This window comes from Hyperoodon ampullatus, assembly GCF_949752795.1.
Source record: "Hyperoodon ampullatus genome assembly, chromosome: 7".
Lineage (NCBI taxonomy): Eukaryota > Metazoa > Chordata > Mammalia > Artiodactyla > Ziphiidae > Hyperoodon > Hyperoodon ampullatus.
The window spans coordinates 12,704,431-12,717,518 of NC_136920.1; the positions used below are offsets into that span (position 1 = coordinate 12,704,431).

The 13,088-nt window shown below is 60.2% G+C and overlaps 1 protein-coding gene across 1 annotated transcript in view; it reads left to right on the forward strand.

The window, feature by feature from the left end:
- Nucleotides 1-13,088, forward strand: part of SYT7 (synaptotagmin 7) — a gene marked incomplete at both ends in the record, with an annotated part of 61,577 nt that overhangs the window by 23,365 nt on the left and 25,124 nt on the right. The window contains 3 exons of the mRNA XM_079707737.1: nucleotides 3,863-3,993; nucleotides 8,136-8,215; nucleotides 12,180-12,311. Coding sequence (XP_079563863.1) covers nucleotides 3,863-3,993; nucleotides 8,136-8,215; nucleotides 12,180-12,311 — 343 coding nt within the window. The remainder of the gene's footprint in view (nucleotides 1-3,862; nucleotides 3,994-8,135; nucleotides 8,216-12,179; nucleotides 12,312-13,088) is intronic.

Below are 13,088 nucleotides of genomic sequence, written 5' to 3' on the forward strand. Positions count from 1 at the left end.
ACCCTAGGTGTTCCGAAGAACACACCTGGAAAACCACTGACCACTCGCCTCTGTAGTGGGTGTGATGTCAAGACAAAGAATGTAGACTGTGAGTCAGACTGCCTGGGTTCGAGCCCTGGCTCCACCGCCTACTAGCTGAATGACCTTGGGCAAAGTACTTGAGCCCTCCGTACCTCAGTTTCCCCATCTGTAAGATGGGGACAATCTTAATGCTCACCTCAGTTATTGTTGTGAAGACGAATTTGTTGCTGTATGTGGAACACCTAGAACACCTGCTCCTCATCAGAGTGAGGAAGGATCAGCTCTCCACACATGAAGGCACCGATTCCAAGAGGTCGAGCGCCTTGCTCGTGGCCACACAGCTGGTTAGTGGCCAGAATAAGGCCTCAGCCTCATTCTCCTAGACTCCAAGCCCAGTGCTCATTCTCCATGCCCACAGAATACTAATTGCTTAAGATGGGCATTCCCTGGGTCTCTGGGGACCATTCAGAGGGACCCCTGGCTTTTGGGATTGACAGCCTCTGTCCTCAGGGGCTCTCTAGCCTAGAGCAGGGGTTGAAGAGCAGTTTTTGATAAGGACCTTGTCTGGCAAAGAGAGGAAGAGGCTCCAGGGAGGGAATTCCTTGGAGAATTGCCCCATGGCCAGAGATATGTGGGGGAGGGTGCATGCAGAAAGGGCACGAGGGCAGAGGAATCACCTGGACTCCGACCTCCTGCCACAGCTCCCAGCTCCTGAGCTCGCTAACTCCCCCTCTGATCCTGCCCCTCCCCTGCTCAAAAACCCTCCATGGCTCCTACAGCCTGCAACCACAGGAAGCCCCTCAGCCTGGAAGACAAAGCCCCTCGCCATCAGGCCCTACTCTCATTCCCAGCCTGGTCTTCGCCACTTCACTCCCCATAACCTAGTCCAGCTCCTCAAGCCACACGCCTGACCGTTCTTCCCCTCTCATGCCTTTGCTCTCGCCGTTCCCTTGCCCAGACTGTCCTACCCTTGCCTCACACCCCTGTCCCAGACCACACCAAATACCGACTCCTCAGGAAAGCCTTCCCAGATAGCTCCCTAGTCCAGCAACGACTTCTTCATCTGTGTTTCCAGAGCTCTCTGTACACCTGAGGGGGAACTAACCCAAGAACCTTAATAATAATCCGTATCTACTGAGTACTACCATGGGGTGGGTGCCATTATTATCTTCACTTTATTTTTTTTTAATGTAGGGATTTTTAAAAATAAATTTCTATTTTATTTATTTATTTTTGGCTGTGTTGAGTCTCCGTTGCTGCGTGTGGGCTTGCTCTAGCTGCGGCGAGCCGGGGGTCGGGGGTGGGGGCATACTCTTTGTTGCGGTGCGCGGGCTTCTCACTGCGGTGGCTTCTCTTGTTGCGGAGCACGGGCTCTAGGCGTGCGGGCTTCAGTAGTTGTGGCTCTCGGGCTCTGGAGCGCTGGCTCAGTAGTTGCGGCGCACAGGCTTAGGTGCTCCGTGGCATGTGGGATCTTCCCGGGACAGGGATCGAACCTGGGCCCCCTGCACTGGCAGGCGGACTTTTAACCACTGCGCCACCAGGGAAGTCCCTATTTTTTTATTTTTTCATTTTTGGCCGTGCCGCGCGGCATGCAGGATCTTAGTTCCCCACTCAGGGATCAAACCCGTGCCCTCTGCAGTGGAAGCTTCTTAACCACTGGACCGCCAGGGAAATCCCCTATCTTCACTTTATAAAGGAGAAAGTGGAGACACTGAGAGGTTAAGACACTTATTCAAGGCCACACAGCTATTGAGAAGCAGAGGCTGTAGTCACACTTGGGTCTTTTCTCAGGTATTTTGGGTGTTTTCTTGAGCCGCAGCCTGGGTGCTCTGCCAGTCCTGGTTCTAGGACACCTGACGTGCTAAGAAATAATAAGCTGAATTCTCACCTGTCCCTTGTGCCTCATGGTAGGTTCTTAATGGACAGTGGCTGAAGAAAGCTCAGCCCAAGAATGGAATTTACTTTATTTAAAAGTGAGTTCAACAAGGGAAGGTCTGCTCCCCCAGCCCACATAGCACCCTGCCTCCCAGACCCTCCCTTTGGGGCAGGGGCAGCTTCCATGAAGAGAGCTAGAAAAAGCTCCGGCCCCATTCTCGGAAGGTATGTTCGCACACCTCTTTACCACAGGCCTGGGTCTGGGGGCCCTGGTGGTGTGCCCTGTGGTATTATGCACCCCCCCACGCCCAGAAGCCTGGAGGTTAAAGATAGAGGCCTCCCATTTGGCCTGAGAACTGTGACAAATGTGGCCCCTCCAGCCTTGCAGAGCTGTGCTCCTCCACCCGAGGAAGGGAAAGGCAGGACCAGTTCCTCGGTGTCTGTGGACTGTCTGGATCAGAGCTCCCTGGTGCTGTGGGCCCTGAGGTTGACAGTGAACGGGTGCAGTGGCTTTCTGGGGACCGAGGCTGTGGACCTGGGATGGAAGGAAGCTTAGTTGGCCTGGCAGGTGGACAGGGAGGCGCCCAGCAAGGGTGGCTTTTTCCCACAGCTCAGAGGCTCTGGAGGTTGGGGAGGGAGGGGTGGGGCCCAATCAGGATTCTGGGGAGAGCGGGCAGCAGACTGGCTGCCCAGGGCACTGGAGTGGTGGTGGGAGGTGGCCCGAGGGCCCTGAGAACAGGGGATGACCGCCTGGCCCTCCTTCATGAGGCCCCGCAGCAAAAGCATGAGACACCCGGACACCCAGAAGCTAAAACCGAAGGAACCAGGACCAGACAGATCTTGTCAACTCTTAATTACCACCATCGCTGAAACCGAAAAGCCTAAGCAGGCTCCTCTGTAAATAAACAGCGTCTCCTTGACTTTAAGACGCATCCCCGCGGTACACATATTTACAAAGCACATGTGATCTATGCCGGTCTCTGTCGACTCTCCCCCACATGACAATTTCCGGTCAAGTTTTGCCTTCCTTACATTTGCTTTGGGCTCCTGTTTACAGCCACCTGTGAGGAGGGAGGGAGGAGGTTCAATCTGCATTTAAGGGGGGAGAAAACTGAGCTGTTAGGAGACTAAAGCCACACAGCTAGCAAGTGGTGGGATTGGCACAGAAACCCGGGGTTTTGCTCCCAGGGCAAGTCCATCAAGGTTTCCGCTCCGAAAGCATAGGACCCCCGAGCTGTTAGAATGGAAGCTGTGGGGCAGCCCCTGGGAACATTTAGGACATTGCCAGCCAACAAAGGTGGGGCTGAGCCGATGGGGTGGGAGGACTGGAGGCGAGCTCAGGGGCTAGGGCATGGGAGGACAGGGTGTGCAGAGGCCAGTTGGGTGGACTTGCAGCCCAAAAAAAGCTGAGCTAAAGGGGATGAGAACAGGTCAGAGCGTTCCAGAGATTCCCTCTTTGACTATAAATGTAGCTGTTGAGCCTTGGGCAACACTTAAGAGGGTCTGTCAGTGCCTGTGGGGCAGATGTCCTCAGAGGGACTATGGGAACTAACGCTTTGGGCAAATTCGGCTGGGGTTGTAGCTCCGGGTATGTGGGGTGGGGGGTGGGGGATGGAAGCATGCCACGCAGAAGCGGTGGCTCTTTTAGAGGCATTTGAAAGCCTGGTGGGTGAGGCCTGGCTAGGCCAAGGGCACACTTGGCCTCTCCCTTCGAGGGTGTGAAGTTTGGGGGATGGTGCGGACCCCACGCAGGGCTCGTGCAGTGAGGAACTGGGAGAGACCTGCCTGGAGACTCCCATTTTACAGATGAGGAAAGTGAGATGGAGAGAGAGGAAGAGACTTCCCAAGGTCAGCCAGCAAGGCAGAGCTGGGAGTAGAACTTGGGGCGCAGAGCTCCCAGTGTGGGTAGGGTGGTTGTTCCCGGGGGCTCTGGGCTGAGGAAAGGTAGTTGGCCCCGGCCAGTGAGGGTCTGACCTGTGTGTGTCCTCTCCAGGGGCGCCCACCCGCGATGTCCTGCTGGTCTCTGCCATCATCACCGTCAGCCTTAGCGTCACTGTCGTCCTCTGCGGCCTCTGCCACTGGTGTCAGCGCAAACTGGTGAGGCTCCCAAGGGCCCCGGGGACGGGGCCTGGCCCTGCCCCCACCCCCCCTCAATTACAGGCTCGTGAACACTCTCAAGGGCGCGCGCAGATGACCCACTTGCCCACATAGGCACACTTCCGTGGAAACTCACACCACACGCACGCACGCGCAGACTGAGAATCGAGGCCCCCTCCCACACAGCTCCGAGCGCCCCGTGCCCTCCGCCCGCGGCCCCCAGCACAGGGCTGGGCGTGGCCGAGCTGGGCCTCCTGTCCAATGAGGAGGCTCCGCCTGACCCGCCCCCCCCACCGGCGCCGGCACATCCATCCTGGTTCTGAGGGTTTGTACAAGCACAAACGACTTCTTTTCATTTTTAACGAGGGCTGGGAAATTAACGAGCAGGATTAGGCCATCAGTAAGTAAGGAGACCATCAGGAGGGGCATTCATCACCGGAGGAGCTGGGCTGAGCCGCCCTCCCTGCGCCCCGGCAGCTCCCTGAGTGGGGCTGAGCCTCGAGAGCCCTACTCAACCCCCGTCCTGCTGCCCCAGCTTAGAAGTGCGATGGGGACTTTGGGGACTGCAGGGGGGACCCCCGAAGGTGGGCCCAGAGGTGTCCCAGGCGTGGGGCCTTTGCGGGCTTAGGTGAAGAAGGGTCCCTGGCAGGCACCTTCCATGCCCCAGATTGAGAACGGTGGGAGTGAGGGCAGGGTGCCGCATCTGGGAGCCCCATTCTCTCCCTGCCCGGCCATAGAGGGGCGGGGGGCGCGGTGGGGGGAAGGGCTGTGGCCATGGGTGCTGTGTAGGCGGGGGCTCAGTGCCTTAGTCCTAAAGAAGAGAAGGGGGCAGATGCTCCTGGGGAGGGCCCAAGAGGCCCATAACACAACGTGCTTCCTTCAGGAAAGGCAAACCCGGGAAATGGGAGTGTGATCCTTCATCCCGGGATGCTCAGCTTCAGGCAGCTCCTTTCCCTGGAGACGAGCCAGGGAGAAGGCCAGCCCTGCCCCACGTGTGAGTGTGTGCGAGTGTGTGTGTGACTCGGGCCCACTGCTTGCATGCAGGTGCCAGACTGGCTGCCCTGCATTGTTCCTGGATTTCCTGTCTCTCTGTCTGTCTCAGAATTTCAGGGGAGGTGGAGGAGGGGCTTGGCCACGTGCTTGTGTGTGCGAATGTCCTCAGAGGCTTGGGAGTGGCTGAGCATGCACTGCAGCCCTGTGCGTCTCGTTGCAGGGCCCGTTCGGCTGTCTGTCTGTCTGTATTTGAAGGCAGGGGAGGGTTGTATGAACAGGCGCTGCTGGTGACCTTGAGTGGGGGTCTTTTGTGCTAAGGGTGTCGACTTTGAGGGCATTGGTAGTGTGTGTGTGTGTGTGTGTGTGTGTGTGTGCGTGTGTGTGTGTGTGTTTGGCCCTGTATGGTGGGATGTGGATCATCTCATCAGATCCCCACGTTAAGTGCTGCAGTGTGTGTGTTTCTCTGTGTTTGTTGAGAGCCCTACCCCCACTCACCTGGAGACAGGAGTTCAGAGATGACAGCTTTTGTAGCAGGTGGGGGACTGTCAGTGCAGTAAGTGCCTTGGGAAGCTGAGAGCTGCAGAACCTTCCCTGGCCCAGCCCCTCCTCCCAGCCTCCAGCCAGAACTTCCTCAGGGGTCCAGACCACAGTATGTCCCTCTTGACTTGCTCCTCTGAGCTGTTGATAGAACGTTACTTTGCCTAGGACACCCCAGTCCTGCCACCCCCTTCCACCCTCTGGTCTCAGAAGCCAGGGAGCTTTTTGTCCAGGCTGTCTCCATGCTCCGTGGAAGGGGCTTTGAAATGCTCCCCCTGCACAGTTGCTGGGCTCTCCTTGCCTGCCTGTCCCCTCAGCAGCAGTGACGTGATACCTGACAGCCCAGATCCCATTTCCAAACATTAATAACTTCCTTAATCTCCAACTGGCTTTTTCCGGATCAGCCTGGCCAACCCCCTCCCTGATCATCAGGCTTGGGGGATTGGCCTCCTTTGGAGCTGTTTTATGTCTCCTGGACCCCACCTGGGGTTCCTATCGTTGCCCCATTAACTTCCCCTGACCCCCAAGGCAAGTCCTGCCCTGGTTTCTGTCCCCCGTGTGCCCCAGCTCCTCTGCAAAGGGGTCCTTGCAGCTGGGGGGGAAGCCTCTCTCAGCTGTGGAAGGAAGAGGGACGGGCAGAAGCTCCCAGAACGCCCTGGGTGAACCAGGTGCCGGGCCTTGGGGAAGGGGCAACGGTCCAGCCTTCGAAGAGGGTGCTGACCAGAGCAAGTTCCCTGAAGACGAGGAAGAAAGAGGCGAAGGGGTGAGGGGTGGGACAGGGGGGCTCTCAGCTGGGTGCTCCCTGCCCCACGCTGCCGCATCTGCTGGAGAACGGGGTGCGGGGCTCCTGCCTGAGGGTCCTGCCCAAGAAGGGCCCTTGGCCACCAGGGAGGGGCTCCAGGCTCCTGATCTTCCCAGCTGGAACTAGGAATTGTTTGGGATTTGAACTTCTGGGTAATGATGGGAGGGACCGGAGTTGAGCTGAGAGAGAGCAGCTTTTGTGGACCCAGGGGATCCAGCAGCTCTGTTTTTTAACTCTTAAAGTTCTGGCTCAGAGGTAACGGCCTGAGGCTTGGACCCCTGGGTGGGTGGGGCTTCCAGTTAATGGATTTGGGGAACTGTCGGGTACCAGGTTCCACACCAAGTACCAGAGCCCATACAGTCCCTGCCACTGGGGCCTACGTTCCCAGGGGTGGGAGCTGAAGTAGGTAAGCAGAGTAATAATATCTGTGATGAGAAGCTTGAAGGGTGAGGGACCCAGGGCTGATCCAGTGACATCACACCATTTCGGACAGGAGGGGAAAGGGAGGCTGCAGAGGGCAAGGGACGTGAGCAGGGTGACATGGAGAATGTGGGGCACTGCTGGGACAGGACCCTGGCACCCCTGAGACACAGGGGTACTGGAGGTGGCATGAGGGCCCTCCCCCCACCTCCACCCCCTTCCTGGGAGCTCCGCTGTTGTTCTCCCTAAACAGGCGGCTCCAGTCCCCGGAAGGGGCTGCAGCTGGCAGGAGCGTCGGGGAACGCGGCTGTGCGGCTTTTATTTTGCTTTAGGGAGGATGCAATAATTGACTGTTGTGGCTGTGGTCTTGGCTCACATGACGGGATGCTGGAGGAATGTGTGCCTGCGTGTGCGTGTGCATGTGCGTGTGCATGTGTGTGTGTCCCCGACCCCACTCGGCTGGGCAGGGGCAGGCCAGCGCCCAGTGGGAGACAGTTCCGGCCCCTGCACAGCCCCCTTCCCCCGCCCAGGCCCGTGGCCCCGGGTTTGCGTGAGGACGTTTGGTTGTAGCCAGGAATGCTAATGGTGCCGGGCTCTGTGTGAGCTAAATTTAGAAACCCAAACCGAAAAGGTGAATGGTGCTCACCTTCCTGGCAGCAGGCCCTGTCACCGCCGCAGCCCTTCCTCTAGCCAGGGCACCCGGCACGCCCACCCCGTCATCCTGCCCTGCCCCTCCCTCCACTCGCGCTGGTTGAGGAAGAGCCAGGCTGCCCCCGGCCCCAGCGTCAGTGGGCAGCCTCGCTTCCCAAGGCTGCCTTCCTGTGAAGGAGGGTGCTCAGGCCCTGCCCTGCCTCACGGGCCCAGGGCAGGAGGGACCCCAGGGAGCCCCCAGACAGTGACGGACATGGCCCCGGCAGGACTGGGCACGGGCCCTCTCCCCACCCCTGCCACTCACGTCACTGGCCACTGCCAACCTTGCCCTGCAGGATGCCACCCCACCATCTGGGGGCAGTGACGTGGCCAGTGGGACGTGGCCAGGCACCTGAGAGCCGTCTGTCCACGGCAGAGGGAGATATGCTTCTGGGAGCCGAGCCAGAGCCCCAGGAGACAGGCAGATGGGAGGGACCTCATCCCTAGGGGTCAGGGATGGGGTGCAGGTCAAGGGGGCAGGCCAAGTCCTAGAGCCCGATGGGGCCCAGGAGTTGCCCACCAGGGATCAGGGATTGGTAGGGCTGGCACCCCAAGGTGGTGACACCCTCACACATTGGCCCCAGACCGTGTTGCCAAGGCTGGGCTCCAGTGTACTCCCCTCCTCCCAGGGCCCCGTTCTGGGGAGGCAGGGAGAGTCCAGCCCTGTCTCCCAGGAGTGACCCTGGTGCTGTCTCCACAGGGCAAACGCTACAAGAACTCCTTGGAGACAGTGGGCACGCCAGACTCAGGGCGTGGGCGCAGCGAGAAGAAGGCCATCAAGTAGGTGCCAGGCTTCGAGTTTGGGGTGGGGCACGCAGGCAGCCCAAGTGGGAGGACCACCCCCGCAGATCTGGCCACACACACATTTCCCCCTCACAACCTGCTGCCTTGCTCTCTCCCCAGCCCAGTCCCATACACCCACTCCCAGCACCTCAGGGTGGCCCAGGGCTCCGCCTTTCCTGCCTGTGCCTCCCAGACCCTCACAGTGTTCCAGGGCCCCCAGCCCCGTGTTCTGGCTGCTCTCGCTCCCAGCACCGTCTGCCTCTTCCCTCAACCCCGGGTGCCGCTTCCTCCTTCCAACCCTCACATCACACACACACGCTGTCCCCAAGCCCTGCCTAACTCCCCTGCACCTCCGAGCTCCTCCCCCAGCCCTGGGGCTGGGGAGCCCCTCTCTGGGGGTGGGTGGTGGCGGCTCAGACTCTCTCCTCAGACCCCACCAGTGTTCTGAGGGTAACCTGGAAGAAGGACGGGCAAAAACCCTGGGGACCCCAGCAGGACCCAGTGTTGGTCTGCTCAGGGAAAGCAGAGGGATGGGGAGAGACTCTCCCCTCCCCTGTCACACCCGATCCCCACTGCACATCTTGCTGCCTCTGGCTCGCCCCGGTTTCCCCATCTGGCTCTGAGATCCGTCTTCAGGTCGGCAGGTCTGCCTTGCGCTGCACACCACCTGCAGACCCCTGCTGAGGGTCACTGGGAGACGCTGGGAGAAGGTTCTCACCTGGTTGGGGGCTCTGGGACCAGGGCAGTAGGGGTGGGGCTCTCCCTAGAGGGCTCTGTACCCTTTGGCCAATGGCCTGGCCCTTTCCTCTCTACTTCTTGGCCTAGGCCTTCACGGGGAGGCTGCTGGACGCCCCTCCATCTTGGCCTGCCAGCCAAGGGCTCCGCCTGGAAGCAGGGCCTCCCCCAGCCTCCCTGCCCCACCCTGCCTCCTTCAACTCAAGGCCCCAGCCGCGCCTGCCCATGCCTTCCCTCCTGCCCTTCCCCTGGTCCATCTTCTCCTCTTCCTACTTCCCTCCTTCCTCTCCCCTTCTCCTGAGGGCTCCCTCCCTGCCCCTCGTCGGCCCCCCTCCTCTTTTTGCATCTTTTGCTCTGACCCTGTTTGGGGCCTTCGCAGAAGCTGTGGGTGTGTGTCTGTTGGAGGGCGGGTAAGTGAAGGGGTGGGCCAGGCTGAGGCTGGGCTTGGGAGGAGGCTGCGGGGAGCCTTTGAAGCTGGGTTTGGTTGCAGGCTCTCCAGTCTTCAAAGCCGAGAGCTGGCAGGTCTCAGGGGCTGTGGCAGAGCCCAGGCCCCAGGCTTTCTGAAGAGGGGAGGGACCACATGGCGGGAGCACGGGGCCAGCCCGGCACCTGCCACCTCCAGGCCAGGCCTCTAACCGAGTTTGCAGCCACGGTCTGGGCCAGAGAGCCTGTCTCTGCCAGCTGACCATCAGCTTCCTGGATAAGGCTGTGTGTGCACTAGATAGACCTAAAAAGGGCCCACAAGAGAAGCGGAGAGGGGGCAGTGGGGCGGGGAGCAGGCTCTGCAGGCTTTCTAAGACAAAGTGAGGGCAACAGTAGGTCGTCCCTTGCCTCTCTGTGGCCCTGCAGTCCCTGCCCCCTCCCACCCTGCCGAGCTTTCAGACCCTCTGCCCCAAGGGAAGGAAGCCACCTTTCTTGTCTACATGCCCCCAGGTTCCTAGGTCTCTGCCTCTTACCTGCTGCACAATCTCCCCCCGGGCTTAGGACCTCCTCCAAAAGGATCGTGTTATCAAGGATTCTGCGAAGCTGCATTCTTTAATACTGTTTCTCAAACTGTGTTCCTCAGAGCGGTTGTGCCCCATAAAAGATTAATAGTGATCCCATGAATCAAGGGTTCCATGACGAACTAAGTTTGGGAAACACTTATATTCATTGGCACATTAAAGGCTCTGAGAAGTCCTGCAGTACAGGAATCAGCATTTCACACATTTCTTTAATTAAAGATCCTCTTTTCTGGTGCCACAGCGCACAACCCAAGGGACCCTGGAGCTCCTTGGAGCATAGGGTGGGAGACCAGCCTAGCAGTGATGACCCTGGTTGGATCTTTCTCTCCAGGACCTAGGGTTGGATGGCCCTCGATTTTGGAGATCTGGAGGGGGCAGGGGGAGAGAGGCCTTCCAACTGCTCCATCTCTCTGTTACACTAGGGGAGGGGGCCAAAGGGTGTCTCTGGTGGGAATAGGGAATAGGCTCTTCTGTGGAGGGGGCCTCCCCAGGGAGACCCCCCCCCAGTAGGGTTCCATCCCAGTGGACTGTCCTGCCTCTCCCACCTCCGGCACCCACTGCCCCTGTGAGCTGGCTCAGGACTTTAGCCTTGGATCCTGTGCACAGAGTCTCCTGTGAGATGTTTCCAAGGTGCTCTCTGGACTGGCAGACACTGACCACACCAGGGAGGCCCAAGGGGGCCCTGCCCACCCTCAGCCCAGGGCCACTGTCTCCTCCTGGCCTGTGGGGACAGCTCAGCTTCTCTCCCTCTTTCTCTCCTTTGTTCCCGAGCCTAAGGCTGAGAACCAAGGTTGAGGTCAAACTCTGGGGGTGGTGTGGGGGAGAAGCAGGTCCCCCAAGAACACGTTTCCTCCATCCTCAGGGGGTGTGCCTCCCGACAGTGGCCTCCCCCGAGCAGGGCTCTCACCTCGGCCTTGAGCAGTGGCATGGCCTCAGCACACGCCAGGCCCACCCCTGACTCTCCTCCCCAGGCCCCTTCCCATAGACGCATTCCTGAGGGCTCAGGCGTGGCTCCTTTCCGGAATGTTCCTTTGGCCTGGGAGTTGCCCTCCTTTCCCTGTGCTCCCAGTTCTGCTCTTCAGGGTCCCAGGAGCCTGACGAGCTGGTGAAGCCCCTGGTCCTCCTGGGGTTTCCAGGCCATGCCTTCTGCTGAGGCTTCTGTTGCCCTCCTCCATTGGAGGTCCCTGCCTTCTCTGTGCTTCTAGCATATCTGCTTCTTTGGTAGGACATGTCACAGAACAGGAGGGGGTGGGGAGACTGGGGTACACGTTCCCTTCCAGACCCAGCAGCTCCAGTTTGGAAAAGGACAGGGGCAGGCCAGGTACATGCCAAGGGCTGGAGGCTGAGTCAGCCCATCAGTCCCCCCAGAGAAAGGCAGGCTTCCTCTGCACAGGCCCAGGCCTCCACGTGAAGGGCCCCCCCGTGACCTGCAGACAACCACCAGGTCAGAGGCCTGGAGGCGCTTCCCTTTGCTGGGGTGACCCAGCCACCACTTTTGCAATGAGCAGAGAATGCCTTCCGTTCAGCTGAGATCTGGCCAATCTTCTGTGAAGGCTGCATCCCAGGCTTTCCCGAGGCCGGGAGAGAACAGAGGAGGCCAGGGGGACCTCAGGCCAGTGGGAGGAGGAGAGCCTGGCAGGGAGCTGGGCCTGTCCCAAGAGTGGCTCCGTTAGGTAGCTGGAAGGGGGCAGAACTTCAGGTCTTCCAAAACTGGGGCCTCAACCCCGGCATGGGAGAGCGGATGGCTCAGCGGTTACAGCCAGCCTTCGGGTTCGACAGGCAGGGAGACTGAGGCCCAGCACGTGGGCAGCAGGGTCTGATCTACCTTTCAGCAATCTCCAGCCAGAAGCCAGCACCCTGTCCTCCGCCCACTCCCCACGCCATCGCCATCCCAGCCCAGGCCGTGTCCCCGGCCCCCCCTTCCCCTCCTCTCTCACCATCTTTCTCTCTCCCACCAGCTTCCCGGTGCGAGGCTCCAGTCTGCCCGCCTGCAGCTCGCCTCCTTGCACGCGGCTTCTCCCGCCCTGGAGCGTGTGCGCGTGTGTGTGTGCGCGTGCGCCCGTGCGTGTGCCACCCGCCTCTCTTCCCCTCACAGGAGCCGACCCCGGCCCGCCCCACCCTCCGTGCCCCGGGCCCGGCCCCTCTGCCCGCCGCACAGGACTTGCAGTTCTTGTTTCTTCTTGTATCTCCCTGTTTTCTCCCCTCTCTCTCTGCCCCTCCAGTGATCTAGACAGAGACTTTTGGAATAACAATGAGAGCACAGTGCAGCAGAAATGGAGCTCCTACCCTCCCAAGGAGTTTATTCTAAACATTTCACCCTACGCCCCTTATGGCGACCCACGACTGTCCCTCAAGTGAGTGACTTTACCTGGTTTGATCATATGTACCGAGTATCCGAGTATCCGCGCACGCCCTCCTTCCCCCCATCCCACCCGGCCCCTCACTTCTCCTGCTCCTGCCCCCCTCCCCACCCGCGCACCCCATGGGCAGGCTGACCATGGAGACGAGCAACCCCTCCTGACCCCCCTCGCCTGCCTGCCCCTCCCCTGTCCCCTCCCCCAGGGCTAGCCACCAGGAGCACCCCTTCCGCGGCCACACCCGGCCCCCCAGCTGGTCCCCGTGGCCCCCCCGGCCCCCTCTGTGCAGTCAGGATGGGGTTGCCCGTTTTTGGTCCCTCCCTCTCGGTGTGGCTCGCTTCCTCCTCCCTGCTGTGTGCTGCTGCCCTGGCTGCTCTGGCGGTGGTCGGTGGTGGTCGTGGCGGTGGTGGCGGTGATGGTGGTGGTGCTGATGGACTCTGACTAACACAGCTTTCTCTCTCTCCCTGCCTTGGGGCCTCCTGGCCTGGACAGCCCGCTCTTCCTCCGTCGTTAACCCTTCGTTGTCCTGTGGGATAGACTTGGAGGTGGCTGTCCTCCCCCCACCCCTGCCGCCCCAGCCCCAGGCGGTGGGGAGGGGCCCCCCTCCACTGTCGTGGTGCGTTGTTCTCCGACCCCAGCCCGCCCGGTCCCCTCTCTCCTCTCTGCAGGCTCCGCTGGTGACCCATCTGCAGTGCTGATGTCTCTCTCTCTCTCTCTCTCTCTCTCTCTCTCTGTCGTCTCTTGTCCGTCTGTCTCTCTCCTCCTCCTCTCTCA